This window comes from Asterias rubens, chromosome 7 (assembly GCF_902459465.1).
Source record: "Asterias rubens chromosome 7, eAstRub1.3, whole genome shotgun sequence".
NCBI lineage: Eukaryota > Metazoa > Echinodermata > Asteroidea > Forcipulatida > Asteriidae > Asterias > Asterias rubens.
This window is the reverse complement of record NC_047068.1, coordinates 378,255-400,977: the sequence shown is the minus strand read 5'-3', so window position 1 is coordinate 400,977 and position 22,723 is coordinate 378,255. Positions and strand designations below refer to the sequence as shown.

General features: G+C 41.2%; 1 protein-coding gene across 1 annotated transcript; it reads left to right on the top strand.

Moving 5' to 3' along the window:
• The first annotated feature begins 139 nt into the window (after positions 1-139).
• LOC117292317 (coiled-coil domain-containing protein 174-like) lies at positions 140-22,322 on the top strand. Its single transcript, XM_033774338.1, has 7 exons — positions 140-244; positions 1,308-1,408; positions 10,587-10,755; positions 13,003-13,166; positions 16,688-16,782; positions 19,420-19,690; positions 22,237-22,322. The coding sequence occupies exons 1-7, from the start codon at positions 225-227 to the stop codon at positions 22,320-22,322; spliced, it is 906 nt and encodes a 301-aa protein (XP_033630229.1). The 5' UTR covers positions 140-224.
• The last annotated feature ends 401 nt before the right edge of the window (positions 22,323-22,723 follow it).

Genomic DNA, 22,723 nt, shown 5'->3' with positions numbered 1-22,723 from the left:
GGTCTCAACATTTGGACTACCTTGCTCTAGTCATCGTCAGGAGACTCGAGTTAATAATTTGACATTAATCAATGTGATCACTTTCTTCTTTTGCAGCTTGTGTGTTTGAAAGCAGGGTTTTTCCGGAAACAAGAGGCACTCTGCAAAGAACGACTTCAAGAGAACTCTACTACAGTCAAGGCTAAACCTGTTCCTAAGGTAGGCTGGACCTGGGATGAACTGAAATGAGACTCTGTCTGAAAAGGTGGTTATTTACCATGTTCACCTATGTTTGACACCCCCATGGAAGTGTCGTGGCCAAGCAGTACAGAGCACTGAATTCAAACTCTGTTGTTTCTGATCAGCAGAGTGTGGGTTTGAATCCCTAGCCGTGACACTTTTGTTCTTAAGCAAGACACTTCACCATTGCTTTGTCCTTCGAAAGGGGCGTAAAGCTGTTGGTCCCATGTGTTGTGTAACGCATGTAAAAGAACCAATTGCACTTGTCACACTTTTTTATCGCAAATAATATGAGTAAAACCTGAGTCACAAAAATAATCTTCGTCTCAGTGATACAAAAATTATTTCAGCATGTAAAAACCAGTTATAATAAAAATGCAATTTTGCTGTAAAAAGTATTAAAATACTTTTTACGGCAAAAACTGAGACAAACATTATTTTTTTGTGGCATTGTTTTACTCATTTCTCTAAAACTGCAGAACCTCAGCAAGTTAGTAATTATTTTAAGGAAATCTTTCTACTATCAGTATCTTCAAACAGTGTATGTAAGTTAATCTAAATCTGTGAACTTGTGTTTTGTGTTACAAAAAGTACCCAGACCCTTTAAGCAATCAAACTCAAGTTAAAGGCAGTGGACACTTGGTAATTACTCAAAATAACTATTAGCGTAAAACCTCTCTTGGTGACGAGTAATGGGGAGAGGTTGAGAGTATAAAACATTGTGAGAAACGGCTCCCTCTGAAATGCCATAGTTTTCGAGAAAGAAGTAATTTTCCACGAATTTGATTTCGAGACCTCAAGTTTAGAAATCAACTATCTAAACGCACACAACTTCGTGTGACAAGGGTGTTTTTTCTTTCATTATTATCTCGCAACTTCGACGACCGATTGATATCAAATTTTCACAGGTTTGTTATTTTATGCATGTTGAGATACACCAACTGTGAAGGCTAGTTTTTGACAATTGCCAATAGTGTCCACTGTCTTTAACATTTCAAGTTCCAATCAAAATTATTCAAAACTTTACCCTGTCAGTTTCCTTAAGGTTATTGGTCTTTTTTAAATTTTTTTATTATTTTTTTTTACAGAAAGCAAGTATCTGGACCAAGAAGAATGACGGAGTTCAGTCCCGAGCTGAGAAGGATAAAGTCCTTACAGCAGAAGAAGAAAATGCATTGGATAAATCAAGGTAAATAATGTAAGATGCATGTTTCATTCCCTAAAAAAGTTTTGAAGGTAGTGCATTTTGCTCCACCAGCCATGCTCCTAGTGGTTGATCCTTACAGACTTTGAAGGGGGGAAACCCTGTTTCAGCCCTAGGAGTAGGTGGCTCCTAGTGGATGATACCCATGCCTACATCCTTACAGACTGTGAAGGGGGTAACCCTGTTTCAGCCCTAGGAGTAGGTGGCTCCTAGTGGATGATACCCATGCTTACATCCTTAGGGACTGTGAAGGGGGTAACCCTGTTTCAGCCCTAGGAGTAGGTGGCTCCTAGTGGATGTTACCCATGCCTACATCCTTAGGGACTGTGAAGGGGGTAACCCTGTTTCAGCCCTAGGAGTAGGTGGCTCCTAGTGGATGATACCCATGCCTACATCCTTAGGACTGTGAAGGGGGTAACCCTGTTTCAGCCCTAGGAGTAGGTGGCTCCTAGTGGATGATACCCATGCCTACATCCTTAGGGACTGTGAAGGGGGTAACCCTGTTTCAATCCCAGGAGTAGGTGGCTTCTAGTGGATGATACCCATGCCTACATCCTTAGGGACTGTGAAGGGGGTAACCCTGTTTCAGCCCTAGGAGTAGGTGGCTCCTAGTGGATGACAGCCATGCCTACATCCTTAGGGACTGTGAAGGGGGTAACCCTGTTACAGCCCTAGGAGCTGGTGGCTTTTAGTGGATGATACCCATGCCTACATCCTTAGGGACTGTGAAGGGGGTAACCCTGTTTCAGCCCTAGGAGTAGGTGGCTCCTAGTGGATGATACCCATGCCTACATCCTTACGGACTGTGAAGGGGGTAACCCTGTTTCAGCCCTAGGAGTAGGTGACTTCTAGTGGATGACAGCCATGCCTACATCCTTAGGGACTGTGAAGGGGGTAACCCTGTTTCAGCCCTAGGAGTAGGTGGCTCCTAGTGGATGATACCCATGCCTACATCCTTACGGACTGTGAAGGGGGTAACCCCGTTTTCAGCCCTAGGAGTAGGTGGCTCCTAGTGGATGATACCCATGCCTACATCCTTACGGACTGTGAAGGGGGTAACCCTGTTTCAGCCCTAGGAGTAGGTGGCTCCTAGTGGATGACAGCCATGCCTACATCCTTAGGAACTGTGAAGGGGGTAACCCTGTTTCAATCCCAGGAGTAGGTGGCTTCTAGTGGATGATACCCATGCCTACATCCTTAGGGACTGTGAAGGGGGTAACCTGTTTCAGCCCTAGGAGTAGGTGGCTCCTAGTGGATGACAGTCATGCCTACATCCTTAGGAACTGTGAAGGGGTAACCCTGTTTCAATCCCAGGAGTAGGTGGCTTCTAGTGGATGATACCCATGCCTACATCCTTAGGGACTTTGAAGGGGGTAACCCTGTTTCAGCCCTAGGAGTAGGTGGCTCCTAGTGGATGACAGCCATGCCTACATCCTTAGGAACTGTGAAGGTGTAACCCTGTTTCAATCCCAGGAGTAGGTGGCTTCTAGTGGATGATACCCATGCCTACATCCTTAGGGACTTTGAAGGGGGTAACCCTGTTTCAGCCCTAGGAGTAGGTGGCTCCTAGTGGATGACAGCCATGCCTACATCCTTAGGAACTGTGAAGGGGTAACCCTGTTTCAATCCCAGGAGTAGGTGGCTTCTAGTGGATGATACCCATGCCTACATCCTTAGGGACTGTGAAGGGGGTAACCCTGTTTCAGCCCTAGGAGTAGGTGGCTCCTAGTGGATGATACCTTTACCTACATCCTTAGGGACTGTGAAGGGGGTAACCCTGTTTCAGCCCTAGGAGTAGGTGGCTTTTAGTGGATGATACCCATGCCTACATCCTTAGGGACTGTGAAGGGGGTAAGCCTGTTTCAGCCCTAGGAGTAGGTGGCTCCTAGTGGATGATACCCATGCCTACATCCTTAGGGACTATGAAGGGGGTAAGTCTGTTTCAGCCCTAGGAGTAGGTGGCTCCTAGTGGATGATACCCATGCCTACATCGTTTCGGGCTGTGAAGGGGGTAACCCTGTTTCAGCCCTAAGAGTAGGTGGCTTTTGTGGATGATACCCATGCCTACATCCTTAGGGACTGTGAAGGGGGTAACCCTGTTTCAGCCCTAAGAGTAGGTGGCTCCTAGTGGATGATACCCATGCCTACATCCTTACAGACTGTGAAGGGGGTGACCCTGTTTCAGCCCTAGGAGTAGGTGGCTCCTAGTGGATGGTACCCATGCCCACATCCTTAGGGACTGTGAAGGGGGTAACCCTGTTTCAGCCCTAAGAGTAGGTGGCTCCTAGTGGATGATACCCATGCCCACATCCTTACAGACTGTGAAGGGGGTGACCCTGTTTCAGCCCTAGGAGTAGGTGGCTCCTAGTGGATGGTACCCATGCCCACATCCTTAGGGACTGTGAAGGGGGTAACCCTGTTTCAGCCCTAAGAGTAGGTGGCTCCTAGTGGATGATACCCATGCCCACATCCTTACAGACTGTGAAGGGGGTGACCCTGTTTCAGCCCTAGGAGTAGGTGGCTCCTAGTGGATGATACCCATGCCTACATCCTTAGGGACTGTGAAGGGGGTAACCCTGTTTCAGCCCTAAGAGTAGGTGGCTCCTAGTGGATGATACCCATGCCTACATCCTTACAGACTGTGAAGGGGGTGACCCTGTTTCAGCCCTAGGAGTAGGTGGCTCCTAGTGGATGGTACCCATGCCCACATCCTTAGGGACTGTGAAGGGGGTGACCCTGTTTCAGCCCTAGGAGTTAGGTGGCTCCTAGTGGATGATACCCATGCCTACATCCTTAGGGACTGTGAAGGGGGTAACCCTGTTTCAGCCCTAGGAGTAGGTGGCTCCTAGTGGATGATACCCATGCCTACATCCTTAGGGACTGTGAAGGGGGTGACCCTGTTTCAGCCCTAGGAGTAGGTGGCTCCTAGTTGATGGTACCCATGCCTACATCCTTATGGACTGTGAAGTGGGTTTCCTGTTTCAAAACAGCTAAAACTTAAAGTCACCTGGAATTTTTTTTTTTTCTCCAAACATAAGAGTATAATGTTGATAAACAATAACATATTTTTTTTAGTAATTGTTTGTCACGATTTATATGTTAAAAAAATAGATAAAATTGTTTATGTGGGTGACTCCGCCTACCCCTTTTGTGACGTCAATCGAGGCAGACCTTGCCTTGATCGAACATCGAACACATGTGGAAGTACATGCAAGTCCTAGTCGTGAGTTTGTACGTTTCGAAAAAAAGTTTTTTCTTGCATTTTTCCGGCAATGCCGACCAGGTGTATTGCTGTTAAATGCAGTAATACAACTTTAGATGGGGTCAGTTTGCAAAGTGGTCGGTCCATTGTCTTTTTTCAGCGCTGTGCAGCGAACACTTCGAACCGTTGTGCTTCGAATCCGGAAAACAATACACCACACATTTCACATGAAAAGAAAAGGTATTCTGAAACATTACACCATCCCAACAATTTTTCTTGCTAGTGGGACGTCGAAGAAGGTACCTGAAAGACGTGATGAACTTAAAGGAGCATTTGCCTGATGAGAAAACAATTTGGGTAATGTTTCAACTTTGAGGGCATGTTTTTAGCTTACACCAATCGTCAAGCGCCAAGCTATCTTGTGTTGGCACTGCATGCCATTGTCCGTGCAGGGTAATCCGAGTGGACCGTCCGCACAGCAGCCATAGTGCGTGCAGACATGGTTCGTGACCATAGTTCTGTACGTATGCATCATACCGATCAGGTACCCAGTATACGAGGCCAGACTACACATTTTCTCTTCAACTATCGTGCCTCGATTGACGTCATGGACAGCGCCCTCTCGGGTCGGGCCTAACTCTTAAATTTATAAATAAAAAGAAAACAAATTTTTTGGAACCTTAGTTAACTATTTATTCATATTCTACTCATCAAAACACATATTTTGATTGTTGACAAAAGCTTTATTTTGAAAAAATACCACTTCCAGGTGACTTTAAGAAAAGTTTGTTTTAACTATAATATATTCCAGGTTTTGCATCGGAGATAAATAATATAATTTGTTTACACCGATGTGTATGAAAGCACTGTATACTCAGTACTTTCCCAAGTTATACATGTGTCTGCTCTAGCAATGCAAAGGTCATGGGTTCAAATCCCACCTGAGTGATTTGCCTGTGATAGTTCTGATAAAACAGTGAGTATACAATGCCCAACACACATCTGTGTTAAAGACTCTGGACACTATCGGGTATTGTCAAAGACTAGTCTTCACATTTGGTGTATCTCAACATATGCATAAAGTAACAAACCTGTGAAAATTAGAGCTCAATCGGTCGTTGAAGTTGCGGGATATTAATGAAAGAAAATACACCCTTTTCGCACCATGGTCACACGAAGTTGTGTGCTTTGAGATGCATGATTTCGAGACGTCCAATTCTAAATCTGAGGTCTCAAAATCAAATTCGTGGAAAATTACTTCTTTCTCCAAAACTGCGTCACTTCAGAGGGAGCTGTTTCTCACAATATTTTATACTATCAACCTCTCCCCATTACTCGTAATCAAGAAAGGTTTTACGATAATAATTGTTTTGAGTAATTACCAAACTGCCTTTAAAGGAACGTTACAGAAATGGTAAGAAACAAAAATCGTGAAGATCACAGATTTACATAAAACTTACACGGTCTAATGATGATGATAGTAGAAAACATCCCTCAAAATATTTCTGTAATAAATAAATATTCTAACTTCGCTTTTGGAGTTTATCGCTCAGTGAGCGTTTTATTCATTTTAATTTTGGCATTGATGCAATGCAAAATTTGTAATCGTTTTTTCGCTATTCTCTCATGACCCAGATGGCCGATCGATCTCGAACTTCTACAGGTTTGTCAGTTTATGTATTGAAGGTGGATTACATAAAGTGCTTACACTGCCAGCAACTGTTCTGTTAGTAAAAACCAATTCTGTAATGTTCCTTCCCAAAAGAAGTAAATACCAGGTAACGATAGTATGTTTTAGTGTTTCAAGACTTGATTTTTTTGTTGTGTTTTCAGGGCAGCCTTAGAGGCCAAGTTAAAGCTCTAGGAGGAGATGTCAAAAGGAGCCATTCTGACAGCAGGTAAAGAGTTGTGCCCTTGCGCTTATTTTCCTAAAGGGTTAAACAGAACCTGTGACTGTTTTTTTTAACCATCAACTTTCTCTACTGATTCCAAGCAGACCTACACATGTATGAGCCCATCTTTAAAGGAACACGTTGCCTTGGATCAGGCCAGTTGGCCATTTATGGGAATCAAATTTTTGACTCCCTTAATTAGGTTGCTGACCGTGTTTTAGTCCACGGCATACAAGGAAAACACTTTCTAGGCATGTTTGTGTGGATCATTATATTCAACTTTTAAAATATCTTTCTAATCATATGCATTTCATCGTCCGATCCAAGGTCAACGTTTTCCTTTAAAGCCATTGGACCCTTTCGGTAAACAGTATTGCCCAAGGCCCACACTTCGTGTATCACAACTTCTATATCAAATAACAAACCTGTGAAAATTTAGGCTTAATCGGTCATCGGAGTCGGGAGAAAATAACGGGAAAACCCACCCTTGTATCCGCGCGTTTCGTCGTGTCATGACATGTGTTTAAAATAAATCCGTAATTCTCGCTATCGAGAATTGATATTGTTTTAACTTTATTCTCAAAAAGTAAAGCATTTCATGGAATAATATTTCAAGAGAAGTCTTTTACCACTACCTTCTGTAAACCCTGTAAGTTATTTGTAAATCTGTGAACTTTTTTTTTTCTGTACCGAAAGGGTCAAATGGCTTTAAAGGATTTGGGTACCTTTTCAAAATGTCCATAGATTTACATTTAACTTACAGGGTTTGAAGAGAATGATAGTGGAAAGCTTCCCTTCAAATAGTACTTACTGAGGTGCTGTAGTTTTTGAGAAATGAGTAAAACAATGTCATGAAAATACGTTTGGAAATGATTAAAATAATTTTCGTCTCATGAGACGAAAATTATTTTCATGACATTGTTTTACTCATTTCTCAAAAACTACAGCACCTCAGCACGTAATATTTTCAGGGAAGCTTTATACTATCATTATCTTCAAACTGTATAGGTTTTGTGTAAATCTGTGGACATTGTGTTTTTTGTCCTACAAAAGTTACATATAGTCTAGACCAGATTTCAAAAAAACAACTTCGAGCGGCATTTTTGAGTAAAAGTTGGTAACATACCTGATTTAACTAATTTGGAGGTGCTGAATCCGAAAATGATGGATACCAAACCTAATTTTTAGTCCTTCACCCTGAAACATCAAGTTTAAAACAATACAGAAAACCTAGGAGACGCAGACTTCTCACGTAAAAAATAGTCAGGTTCTGCTGTGGTTCCACATTGATGTTGTCAGGATACTATACAGGGCAGGTACCCGGGTGCAGGTCAGGTATCCGTAACAAGCTTTTGGGTGTACTGGATAGATCTGCAATCAAATTGCACATTCAGAGGGACCAAAAGGTGCTTTTAATGTCATTTTGAAAGTATTTGAGTTCGTGTTTTTTCTAATAAAGAGTTATTTATTATTTGAACAGTCCACAAGTATAGACTCCTACTTTATTTTTGTATGTCAGCTTTTTTCTTTTTTCAGAATTGTTCAAGAGTGTTTCAGTTTGATGTCACTTAATATTATGTCCAATAAACAACCCAATGTATATAAATTATAAACAAATGTTTTGTAGTATTTGGGCTCCCATCCCTGTCCTTACAGAGACATTTCTATAAAAGAAAGTACAGAATTAATAGTACACAACACATTGCAATTCGATTGAATAGTGACTTACTAAAAAACACAAATCATCATGCAGATGGACTAGCATTCAGGAAACTGATAAACAAACATATAACTTTACAAACATGTTAATTTCCTTTGGGGAGATACAGTTACATGACATTACAAAAATGCCTCTATGGAATCGACGCATCAAAGCATTCCATTCAAGCTGATATTTCCCAAAATCCAATAGTGTTTTTCCTAAAATTAACCTGATTTTATGTTATATTATGATAGAAGTATACCGGAGAAGGTATCCTTGTAGTACTGATACAACACTGAAACACATACAACAGCTTGGTGCAAGGAGGCATCTTCTTTTCAGTGTATGTCATCCTTTCCAGCATCCACTTAAACCCTATACTATAACATGTACAGAGTCATCTAAATCAAAAATCATATACTGTCACATTGCAAAGAAGTCCACTGGGTATTAGACATTTTGACGATTAGGTCCATTTTTAACTTACTATTTTTATTTTTTGGGGGGTTTAAGACTTTTCTTGAAGTTGGTTTTAAAAGTTTAAACTCCTGTTGTTCTTCCCAAATAAAATATTGCTGGAAAAGCAAAGTAAGAGTCTGGTGTACTTGGCCAAAATTAAAACAGTCTTTTGACTTAAGCTTTTTTGTTTAGCAAAACAATTTGACTCAGTTTGTACTCCAAACTATGATTGCTAATATCGAAGATACGCACACCTTTCATGAATGATTCATTGCTGGGAATCGTCCTAGCTGACACACAAAAATAAAGTAGGAGTCTATACTTGTGGATTGAGCGGTAATAATGAATAAAGAGATATTTGTTTTTTCCTTGTTCTTCACAGCCAGCTGAAAAGAGAGGGGTGGATTGTTTTATCACTGGAGGGGATACATATGTTGTTGTCCTTTGTTTCGGAATCTTACTATCGTCTTCTTGTGTGCAATTTGTCCGTGTGTGTACAAACGCGACTAACAATGCGTTATACTGCCAACAAACAAACAAACTGGAATTTTTTTTTTCAATTGTTAGCCTACAACAGTTAGATTGGTTCGTCAACTGTAGAGAATTGTAATCGAAAATTGAGTTACTTTAAAATCCTCTAAAATCAAATTTTTTGACTGGTAAGATAATTTCAAGCCATGAGTGTGAACACTAAAAGCTAACCTATCCAAAAACAGGGAGCACTGAAAAGTTGATATACAATACAATTTTCTGTATCATTGTTGAGTCTAGACTACACCTGGTTTAAGTAGTGTAGGCCTACATAAGAGAAAATAATCAACGGTTTGTGCTTTTAACAACAGAGAAATTATGTTCAACTAATAAATAACTCTTTATTAGAAAAAACACGAACTCAAATACTTTCAAATGACATTGAAAGCACCTGTTGGTCCCTCTGAAAGTGCAATTTGGTTGTAGATCTATCCAGTACAATCGAAAGTTTGTTACGGATACCTGACCTGCACCCGGTTACCTGCCCTGTGTGGTATCCTGACAACATTAATATGGAACCACAGCAGAACCTGACTATTTTTCACGTGAGAAGTCCGTTGTCTGCTAGGTTTTCTGTATTGTTTTAAATTTGATTTTTCAGGGTGAAGGACTAAACATTAGCCTTGGTATTCATCATTTTCGGATTCAGCACCCCAAAATTAGTTAAATCAGGTATGTTACCAACTTTTACTCAAAAATGCCGCTCACTTCCTTAACTATATAGCCCTTTTTGGGAATCTGGTCTAGACTAATAGACCCTTTAAAGGATTAAAAACAGAACACTGTAACCCAGTCTTTACTTATTTTGGTTTACACCAGCGGGACTTGAACCTGTGACCTCTGAATTAACTTCCCGTCTTGGTTCAGGGCAAGCTTTTGTATAGCAACCTCCAGTTGAGCAAACTCCCGTACCATTGTGCCATGCACTCTCATTGAATGTTGGGCCATTCGGGACTGAAATTTTTGCCAAAGGACACTAAAAATGGAAACAAGGTCGTCGGAATGGGTTTTTTTTTACTTGGTGTTTATCTTGGTGTCTGGAGCATTAACAATTGTTTTATCCAGAGGATTTTTGTAAAATTAGTAAATACAAAACTAAGTATCATGATTTTTTTTTCTTTTTTCAAATCGGTTGTATTTGCGCTTATTGACTCGCAATTCCCGAGTATCGACCCGAACCCTGCATCTCTTACTAACTATGCAAACACTTGCCCTGAAACATTTGATGTAGCAACTGTCTCAATTGTCATAGAACTTTCAATTTAAGAAAACACCTTGTGGCTAAGCATGTCATTGTACCAGACATTGTTCAAATCTAACTTTCAAATGGCTGATCACTAATACTGAAGTCATCTTGTCACATTCCGTCTTACCCAGGGGACGATGTTGCAGATCACTTCCTGGTGGACTATGAGAAGAAGGCCATCAGTGACATGAAGGAGAAGAGAAGACTCGAGGAGGAGGAAGAGGAGGCAGCAAGGGCGGGGCCAGAGTATGAGATGGGGGCTACGGATGTACCTGGCCCAGTCGACCCTCAAGACCAATGGTAAGGAAATTCATCTAGAGGGGGGGGGGGGGGAAACAGGAGGCAGCAAGGGCGGGGCCGGAGTATGAGATGGGGCCTCAGATGTACCTGGCCCTGTCGACCCTCTAGACCAATGGTAAGGAAGTCATCCAGGGAGGGGAAGGGGGAAAACAGGAGGCAGCAAGGGCGGGGCCGGAGTATGAGATGGGGGCCTCAGATGTACCTGGCCCTGTCGACCCTCTAGACCAATGGTAAGGAAATCATCCAGGGAGGGGAAGGGGGAAAACAGGAGGCAGCAAGGGCGGGGCTGGAGTACGAGATGGGGGCCTCAGATGTACCTGGCCCTGTCGACCCTCTAGACCAATGGTAAGGAAGTCATCCAGGGAGGGGGAGGGGGGAAAACAGGAGGCAGCAAGGGCGGGGCTGGAGTATGAGATGGGGGCCTCAGATGTACCTGGCCCTGTCGACCCTCTAGACCAATGGTAAGGAAGTCATCCAGGGAGGGGGAAGGGGGAAAACAGGAGGCAGCAAGGGCGGGGCCGGAGTATGAGATGGGGGCCTCAGATGTACCTGGCCCTGTCGACCCTCTAGACCAATGGTAAGGAAATCATCCAGGGAGGGGAAGGGGGAAAACAGGAGGCAGCAAGGGCGGGGCCGGAGTATGAGATGGGGGCCTCAGATGTACCTGGCCCTGTCGACCCTCTAGACCAATGGTAAGGAAGTCATCCAGGGAGGGGGAGGGGGGAAAACAGGAGGCAGTAAAGGGCGGGGCTGGAGTATGAGATGGGGGCCTCAGATGTACCTGGCCCTGTCAATCCTCTAGACCAATGGTGAGGAAATCATTCGAGGGGAAAATCGAGCTAAAAATCCCATCTCATTTGCTGCTTATTTTTGCTTTGTAGAAAATGTTTAGGTGCTTTGTCAACTTAAAGGCAGTATTAGTACTTTCGGCAATCCTCACTTGGTATATCTCTAAGTAAGTATTTATAACCATGTTTTTAAGACCAATGTCAAATCCGTCCACGTTTAGTGTTTAGTGTGGATGGTGACAGCACATTTGTCTACATTGGGTAATTAAATTGTTAAAGACAAGTATTCTCAGTTGGTGTATCCCAACATATGAATCAAATACAAATCTGTGAAAACTTTTAAAACAATCGAAGTAGCGAGAGAGTAATTAAAGAAAAAACACCATCGTTGCCCAAATTTGTGTGCTTTTAGAAGCCTGAGAAAGGCTTCAGGCCTGAATGTCTTTAAGTACTTGGGTGAAAAGTTGCCCCTTTCTCAAAAACTATGTTACTTCAAAGGGAGCTGTTTCTCGCAATGTTTTATACTATCAAATCAACAGCTCTCCATTGCTAGTTATTAAGTAAGTGTTTATGCTAACAATTGCTTTGAGTAACTACCATGGTGTTCAGTGGATTTTAAAGTCATACTTTCCTTGTTTTCTCTTCTTCTTTGACAGTTGAACATTCAAGGTTGGAAATATTTGTTTTAAAACCTTTGTGACACGTGGAAGCCAGCTGGTCATAAACACTGGTCATTATCAACCATTCATAAATACCCCAGACAGTTTCTCTACTCCTATTGGTGGAGAGTGCGTCTCGTGGGGGTGTTTAAACGGTTGATAAAGACACAGCTGAAGCTGTTTAAGACTGGCTGGCTTCTGCATGTCGGGCGCGCGCGCGCCAGATTATCACGCGTACCGTAAATCATAGCTATACAGCGCGTAATATATGTAAGCGCGCGCGTAATCTTTTTATAAGCGCGCGTGCGTACACACTTTTTGTATCAAACACAAAACACAATGTTCACAGATTTACATCAAACTGACACTGTTTGAAGCTAATGACAGTAGCAAGCTTCCCTTAAAATATTACTTACTGAGGTGCTATAGTTTTTGAGAAATAAGTAAAACAATGTCATGAAAAAACGTTTTTACATTCTAAAATAATTTTCGTCTCATGATCACTGAGACAAAAATTATTTTCATGACATTGTGTTACTCATTTCTCAAAAACTGCAACACCTCAGCAAGTTATATTTTCAGGGTAGCTTTCTACTATCATTATCTTCAAACTGTAAATTTGGTGTAAATCTATAGACATTGTGTTTTTATCCTACAAAAAGTACATAGACCCTTTAAAGGATTGGGAAAGAGGAGACTGTTAAATCAGCCTTGATGGGAAAAATACTGCCCTCTGGTGGCGGATGGGGATGAGATAATAAGCTTCACTTTAATACCTGTTTTTGTTTTGCATATCTTAGGGAGAAGGACGACAAAGAGAAAGCTATGAAGCAAGAAACACTGCCAGATCTTCTCTCTAGTGACATGCATCGGAAGATGATGAGGAAGAAATGGGAGGCTGAGGAGGAAGAAATGAGGAGCCGAGGTCCTGGGCCTCTTCACTACCAGAACCTCAAGTTTGATGGTAAGGTGTAAGATAGGGTTCTTAAAGGCACTGGACACCTTTGGTAATTGTTAAAGACCAGTCTTCTCACTTGTTGTATCTCAACATATGCATAAAATAACAAACCTGTGAAAATTTGAGCTCAATAGGTCGTCGAAGTTGCCAGATAAGAATGAAAGAAAAAACGCCTTTGTCGCATAAGTTGTGTCCTTTCAGATGCTTGATTTCGAGACCTCAAATTCTAAATCTTAGGTCTCGAAATGAAATTCCTCAAAACTACTCAACTTCAGAGGGAGCCGTTTCTCACAATGTTGTATACTATCAACCTTTACCCATTTCTCTTTACCAAGTGAGGTTTTATGCTAATAATTATTTTGAGTAATTATCCTTTAAATGCCCCAGGCAACCCTCATGCCTTCCTTTTGTTACGCAACACCAGGCGGTTTCTCTGACTCCACTCACACCTGTGTACTCACTGCATGCACTCCCTCTCTCATTTATATTTTTAGGACTCACTCCTGGATGAGGCAGTACGTTAAAGCCATTGGACCCTTTCGGTACAGATAAAAAAATTAAAGTTCACAGATTTTCAAATAACTGACAGGGTTTACAGAAGGTAGTGGTGAAAGACTACTCTTGAAATATTATTCCATGAAATGCTTTACTTTTTCACTTGAGCAAACAGTAAAATAGTATCTATTCTCGATAACGAGAATTACTGATTTATTTTAAACACATGTCGTGACACGGCGAAACAGGCGGATACAAGGGTGGGTTTTCTCGTTATTTTCTCCCGACTCCGATGACCGATTGAGCCTAAATTTTCACAGGGTTTGTTATTTGATATCGAAGTTGTGATACAGGAAGTGTGGGCCTTGGACAATACTGTTTACCAAAAGGGTCCAATGGCTTTAAAGGCAGTGTACACTATCGGTAATTACTCAAAATAATTATTGGCATCAAACCTTTCTTGGTGACGAGTAATAGGGAGAGGTTGATGGTATAAATCATTGTGAGAAACGTCTCCCTCTGAAGAGCCATAGTTTTCGAGAAAGAAGTAATTTTCCACGAATTTGATTTTGAGACCTTAGGTTTAGAACTTGAGGTCTCAACCATCATATGTTGAGGTTCACCATCTGTGAAGGCTAGTCTTTGACAATTACCAATAGTGTCCAACGCTTTAACCATCACCAGAATGTGTGTATAATGAGTGCCACATAGCGACTTTTATCTGTTAGAGAGGACAATTCAATTCAGCACTTACATTACTTTATTGGGACTCTTGGTGCTGTGGTGTACTGGGCCTAATTTCATAGAGCTGCTAAGCACAAAAATTTGCTTAGCATTAAATTTCTTCCTTTATAAAAACAGGATTACCAACCAAATTTCCACATGATTTTCAGGATAAGCAAACAACAGCTGAATACCAGTAACAAGAAATATACAACAATGGAAATTTGGTTGGTAATCCTGTTTTTATCAAGGAAAAAATTTCATGCTAAGCAAATTTGTGTGCTTATAGCAGCTCTATAAAATTTGGCCCTGTTTGGCAGAGAATCGGGCAAGTCGGGCTATGGTTTTCCTAACCCAGTCGGCCATTTTGTGGAATCAAGAGTTCCGTGTTAGTTCACGACATACATGTATAAGGAAAACCGCAATTTTAGTGTTAAAGAAAGAGAAACAATTTGTGTATTTTGTTTTCCGTCTTAAAGACTCTGGACACTATTCGCAATTGTCAAAGACCAGTCTTCTCACTTGGTGTATCTCAACATATGCATAAAATATCAAACCTGTGTAAATTTTAGCTCAATAGGTCGTCGAAGTTGCCAGATAATAATGACAGAAAAAATGCTTTTGTCGCATAAGTTGTGTGCTTTCAGATGCTTGATTTCGAGACCTCAAATTCTAAATCTGAGGTCTCGATATCAAATTCGTGGAAAGTTACTTCTTTCTCGAAAACTACTTTACTTCAGAGGGAGCTGTTTCTCGCAGTGTTTTATACTATCAACCTCTACCCATTACTCTTTACCAAGTAAGGATTTATGCTAATAATTATTTTGAGTAGGTCTCAAGGGTTGGGAACGGTAGGAATATTTCAATTTGACAAAGACCACTCTATTGGGCGCCTGCCCGTATTCACTCATGTAGGATTCCTTTTTTACTTGAGCATAATGATTCAGTCTAGTCAGTAGATCGTTCTTGTGGTTTAAAGGGTCTATGTAACTTTTGTAGGACAAAAAACACAATGTCCACAGATTTACACTAAACTTACACAGTTTGAAGATAATGATAGTAGAAAGCTTCCATGAAAATATTATGTGCTGAGGTGCTGTAGTGTTTGGGAAATGAGTAAAACAATGTCACAAAAATTATTTGAATTATTTACAAACGTATTTTCATGACATTGTTTTACTCATTTCTCCAAAACTACAGCACCTCAGTAAGTAATATTTGAAGGGGTAAGGTTTTCACTATTATTATCTTCAAAATCTTCAATACCCAAATCTTTTAATGGGTTGCGATCATGTGCCCACGGGAATGTTATTTCGGAACACGCAAGATTTGTTGTGTTTTTTTTGTATTGCCCGGATTTCCAAAGAGGATAATTTTAAACAAAATGTTTCAGCATATTCTAAAAAATATTACCATAGGTTAGCTCAATAAATTTTTGAGACGGTGAACAAAAGCCACATTTTCTCAATAGATAAAAATAAGTCTCGAGGTACATTTCTTGAGAACAGTCAATTTCTCTACTGGGTTAGAAATCATTGTTTCATTATGACAAAACAAATTAAGAAATACAAACTTGTTCTGCAAAGTGATCACTGAAAGGTGGTTAAAGGGAAGGTACACGTTTGGTAATTACTCAAAACAAATATTAACTCAAAAACTGACTTGGTGATGAGCATTGGAGAGCTGTTGATAGTATAAAACATTGTTGGAAACGACTCCCTCTGAAGTAGCGTAGTTTTTTGAGAAAGAGGTAATTTCTCACTAAAATATTAAAAGACTTCTAGCTAGAAGTCTTTTATTCTCATCTGAAAGCACACAAATTCGTCCAACAAGGGTGTTGTTTCTTTCATCATTTTCTCGCAACTTCGTTGACCGATTGAGCCCAAATTTTCACAAGCTTGTTATTTTATGCTTTTGTTGGGATACACCAAGTGAGAAGACTGTTCTTTGACAATTAACAAATGTGTACCTTCCCTTTAAAGGCAGTGGACACTGTTGGAATTGTTGATTGTATAAAACATTATGAGAAACGGCTCCCTCTGAAGTAACGTAGTTTTTGAGAATTTTTTTTTCCATGAGTTTGATTTCGAGACCTCATATTAGATTTTGAGGTCTCAAAATCAAGCATCTGAAAGCACCCAATTTTGTGTGACAAGGGTGTTTTCTGTCATTATTATCTTGCAACTTCGATGACCAATTGAGCTCAAATTTTAACATGTGTTATTTGAGATACACTCAGTGAGAAGACTGGTCTTTGACAAACACCAAAAGTGTCCAGAGTCTTTAATGCCAGTTTTGTTTCTGTTCAGATGTGAGAGAGATGGGTGTCGGCTGCTTTGACTTCTCAAAGGATGAGGGAGAGAGACAGAGTCAGATGGAGATGTTGAGTCATCTTAGAGACGAGGTAAGAAGATAACATGATTTTTGTGTTGATTAAGGGCAGTGGACACTATTGGTAATTGTCAAAGACTAGCCTTCACAGTTGGTGTATCTCAACATATACATAAAATAACAAACCTGTGAAAATTTGAGCTCAATCCGTCATCAAACTTGCGAGATATGAATGAAAGAAAAAAACACCCTTGTCCCACGAAGTTGTGTGCATTTAGATGGTTGATTTCGAGACCTCAAGTTCTAAATCTGAGGTCTCAAAATCAAATTCGTGGAAAATTACTTCTTTCTCGGACACTATGGCACTTCAGAGGGTGCCGTTTCTCACAATGTTTTATACCATCAACCTCTCCCTATTACTTGTCACCAAGAGAGGTTTTATGCTAACAATTATGTTGAGTAATTACCAATAGTGTCCACTGCCTTTAAAGACCAGCATTCTCACTTGGTGTATCCCAACATTTGCATACAATAACAAACCTGTGAAAATTTGGGCTCAGTTGGTCTTCGAAGTTACAAGAAAATAATGAAAGAAAAAACACTCTTGTTGCACAACTTTGTGTGCTTTCAGTTGCATAACCTCTTTCTCAAAAACTACGTTACTTCAGAGGAAAACTATGGGAAAACAGTTGAGGAGATGTTTTCTCTGCAACCTTACTAGTTTGTACAGTACTTGTAGTTTAGCACTTGGATAAGCATAGCCTGAACATCTGACGCCACACTTCGTGGCTCGAAAATAACACCAGAGACCGGCATCAAAAACTGGCGTGTGTTTTGACTTTTGTACTCATTAATTTCACATAGAGATACGCAGTCAAATTCCATTGCGGACTTGACAGTAGTGTACTGTTTGGGCATAATGGGTGCACGTTTATCCAATATCATTGTATCCAATGGAATCACTGGATCTAGCGGCATGGACCTGAAAGACAGACCCCCAGTCTAGGATAGGCATCACAACCAGCCCTCAACCCGCAACCCGCATAATAATAACAATAATAATAACCCGTTTTTATATATCGCTTCTCACACCCGGAGGGCGTCCCAAAGCGCTTCACATTATTACCATGGTCACTGGGCCTTAAATCACTCCTTAAACCATCTCAGCTCCCTGGTGGGGAGTATGCAGCCTGTGCAACATCAATATGCGCTACTCGGTTAAATCAATCACAAGAACCATCTCTGCCCTCATAGGTCCCCATTTACCCCTGGGTGGAGAGAAGCAATTATAGTTAAGTGTCTTGCTAAGTGTCTTGCTCAAGTGTCACGACCGGGATTCGACCCACACTCTGCTGAACAGAAGCATCAGAGCTCTTATCCGCTCGGCCATGACACCCATACATGTATATCAAAACCCATAACCCACCTCGACAACCCAACAACCTACAGCAACAAAATTCCAAAGTACAACTCACTACCAACACCTCAGAACCCACAACCCTTCTCTTGCAACTTCGATGAGTAATTGAGTCCAAACATTCACAGACTTGTTATTTTATGCATATGTTGGGATACACCAAGTGAGAAGACGGGTCTTTGACAATTACCAATAGTGTCCAGTACCATGGTTAGTTTTGCGATAGCACCATGTTTAAATAAGGGAATCAATGTGTGGTGAACAGGTTTCCAACTAGTGGTTTAATCCCAACGAGGCTTGGTTCTTGATAATTTTACCGAGACGAAGTCGAGGTAAATTATAGAGAACCAGGCCTCGGCGGGTTTAAACCACTAGTTGAAAACCTATTCAACACACTTTGATTCCCATTCATAAATACCTTTTCGGTCAAAAACATCATCACTTTTTTGTCAAAAAGTAAAACAAATGCAAAAATTATAATTTTTAAAAGATTTCTTTCAACACAACACCCCTCTAGCTATGAAATGGTAAAGCCCTCCGCCCCCCTCGGGTAAACAACTCTTTATAAGGGAATGTTGTGCGCGTCGTGCGTATCGCGTGATGTAGCACATCTGTTTCAGCCATTGTTCTCTACCAATAGGAGTGAAGAAACTGCCTTATAAGAACAGGTGCAAGGTCGCGTGTCACGCCCATGAATTAACACTTTTTACCGGTCATAAACAAAGGTTTATACACACCAACGTGACGCGCTCTCCACCAATAGGAATAGCAAAACTGTCTGAGGTATTTATGAATCTCTTTTTGAGTAGAGTTGGTTCTGAGAAGAACCGTTGGTTGACAACTCAACGATTGTCAACCACCAGTTCTTTTCAAAACTACTACTCTCAGTGAGATTTACACAAGCCTCCCCTCATGGAATAAAAATTGTGATGCGATCTAAACCCATCACAAGGTGATGAAAATATTCATTTCTGAGTTAATTTATATACATGAAATTTAAGGGGACACTCCACTCTTTTCGTATCTACCTCTACCTCCATGGTAGGACCAAGGGTGGATTTCACAAAGAGTTAAGACTTGTCTTATCTCACGTTAGGACGAGTTACTTGTCAGTTTGTAATATCTTCTAGGACTATAGTCCTAAGTTAGGAATAGTCCTAACCCCTTTGTGAAATTGACCCAGTTGGCCTTGGTTTGAGAAATCAAGCTTTAAAGTTCCAAATGCACATTGATACAGATGTTTTTCAAGAATACAGTTGGAATATCGTTTTGTGCAATCGTTTCTTTTTTCAGACGCTTGGTCAGAGAACCAAGAGTGACCAGCTTAAAGCGAAACGCAAAGCGGCCCTCAAGGCCCGACTAGATAAAGTGAAGCAGCGTAACCGAGCCAAGGGGGAGATAGTTGAGGAGGAGGGCGATAAGGACCATCAGGAGGAGGAGGAAGATGCGAGGATGAAGGAGGAGTCAGAGTCAGCGAGACGAAGACAGAAGGAGGAGGATGAGAAGAGATTAGCAGAGAGGCTGAGCAAGACGGCGCCGGCGAGACCTTGGGATATTGGAAAAGGTAGGGTACCCTTCTTCATCTTCTTGTTCTTTTTTAGGGCGTTTGTGTCGTTGGCTTGATGCGGAAGGCTCTAGCAAAGTATTAGACTCGAAGTACATTAAAGCCATGTTCCCATTGTACTTTTCCTTCAGCTGTCACGTGGAAATTTACCGTGACTGGCTTTTGCGTAATTCTACAGTGCGTTCCCACCTAGACTTATATTCCGCAGCGTTTGCAAAGTTTTTTTACAGCGTGGTCGCGGTAGGTTTACAGCAAGGAGCTGTTCCTGTTGCTCTTTCTAGATAAGTTACAGTGGCTGTGCGGAAGTCTTCTGCGCCCTCTTTCCGCTTGTTAGTTTTACATCACAGTTGCGGTAAATTGACAGGGTCAGTTTACCATGCGTCCCCTTGGATTGTATTGTCATTCTACAGAGAAGTTGCGGTACTTAAACCAAAAACAGTCCATTTGGGAACACGTTTTTGTAAACATACATCAATTTTTCGCTATCTTTGTGAGGACTTTCCTTTGTCCCTCTAACTAAACACTCTCCATAAGAGCATGAGAAAATGTGAGGATGTAAAAATACAAAGGAGTCCAGTGGGAGGACAGCATTGCTTGTTTTGAGTTCCTTTGTTCTACTGTCCCCTCTCTTCGGATGAAACCATGTCATCGAATTCAATGAATTCAAACTCTGGTGTTTCTGATCAGCAGAGTGTGGGTTCGAATCCCCAGCCGTGACACTTGTGTCCTTAAGCAAGACACTTACCCATTGCTTCGTCCTTCGGATGGGACGTAAAGCCGTTGGTCCCATGTGTTGTGTAACGCATGTAAAAGAACCTAGTGCACTTATCGAAAAGAGAAGGGGTTCGCCCCGATGTTCCTGGCTGTGGTTGCTTAATGCGCCGTAGCACCTTGTAAACCCTTATAAGGTGCTAACTAATTGGGTCTCAACATTCATCACTGCAATAGCCTATCTTTCTGAAAGTTTGTATATACTCAGCGCCTTGAGTACCTCGTTAGGTAGATACGTGCGCTATATAAGACTTCGATATTATTATTATTATTATTATGTATTGTATGTTGATAAACCTTGTAAACATGGTAAAAGAAGAACATGCACTAAACCTTGTGGAGAGTTAGGATTTCAGAGTCTTGTTGTGATTAAAGGGGCTGTTTCATGATCAAAGCAGATCTGTGGCTGTACATAGTATCATGAACTCTCACCTGCATGTTTGCGTGTACTCGCCTTAGATATGATACCGAGGGAGGGCACATGTGTGACCTGTCACAACAAAATGAGCTAAAATTCGGAATTTTAAAATAAATTAGCTATTCACATTTCTGAATTCTGCAGATTAATAGCTTTCCAATGGTATACAATACTTGGGGTAACAATAATCCTCCAAGTCGACAGAGCTTGTGGAAACAAGAGAGGTCTCACTTATCTATAGAGAAAGATTTGACTTTGACCGTCTGTAATGGGAAATGGCACAATGCGACTTATAGCTCATTTCGTTGTGACAGGTCACATATATGTACAGTAATTCATGAATCCGTTTAAAGCTACAGGCCTGTTGAGTATAACACAGCCCCTTGGAACCTAACCTTCCTAAAACCTTCTACATCCTCTTTGCTGAAATAAACGATTCAGAAGGACTTTACACCGCAATAACAATATTGTACCAGGGCTGTGTTTTGAGAACGTTGCATGGAGGGACGTCTCGTCTTCTTGGTCACGTTGCATGCTGAACCAAATTGTTAGTCCAAATGTAGCACATATCAATGCGCAGTTCAATCTGGCACCGCGTGTGCGCACATGTTTTTGTTTTTAAAGGCAGTGGACACTATTGGCAATTACTCAAAATAATTACTATTATAAAACCTTACTTGATTACGAGTAATGGGGAGAGGTTGATAGTATAAAACATTGTGAGAAACAGCTCCCTCTGAAGTGACGTAGTTTTTGAGAAAGAAGTAATTTTCCGCGAGTTTGATTTCGGGACCTCAGATTTAGAATTTGTGGTCTCGAAATCAAGCATCTGAAAGCACACAACTTGGTGTGACCATGGTGCGACAAGGGTGTGTTTTTCTCTCATTAATATCTCGCAACTTTGACGATAGATTGAGCTGAAATTTTCACAGGTTTGTTATTTTATGCATTATAATGTTGAGATACACCAACTGTGAAGACTAGTCTTTGACAGTTATCAATAGTGTTTAGTGTCTTTAAAATGGCTGCAAATTACTAGTATTGCGGTAACACCATGTGTGTATCTGCTTGCCGGTTAGAGTTTGTTCTTAGAGAACTGTCTTGCTTAATTCTACTTCCGTGGAGTAGATTGATCGGGAGACTTCTCAGTTCAATCTGGCACCATGTGTGCGCACATGTTTTTGTTTTTAGCAAAATGGCTTCATAAGTACTCGCAACACAAATCAGGTATCAGTTGCAATCGCCAAAACGCACCCCTGATGTCAACTGAAGATATTGAAGACTTTGTTAAACTTTTATAATCAGGTAGCTGTCATTTAAAACTAACAATTTGTTTACAATTCTTATTTATAAACAGAAGAGTCGCAATGGGACAGGGTGAAGAAGCAAGTACATGAAGAGCGCCCTCAAAGTTTGCTCCTCCACAGCAGTACAACTGGATGATGCCATCGATGAGACAAACTCCAAAGAAGAAGAGCAAGTTTGCGTCCACAGAATGTTGCGACGACACGCCTTAACACGTCAAAACAGCCGCAGGAGTTCGCTCCTCCTAGTAATTCTGCAAAGTGGAACATGAGAAAGGGTTTGTCTGCAAGTACTTCGTTAGAGGCCAAGAAATCTAAGGATCAAGGCAGCAGGCTGGGGAATCGAACCAAGAACCGCAAAGAACTGTAGAAGATTTCTGCCGTGGAGGTACCCTGATCGTCTGACGTCATTCTTCAAGGCTCGTGAATAACACCAGAGAGCGGCCAAAAACCGGCGTGTAGTTGACCTCTGACCTCTGTCGTTTCACATATAGATACGCAGTCAAATTACATTGCGGGCTTGAGAGCAGTGACTATTTG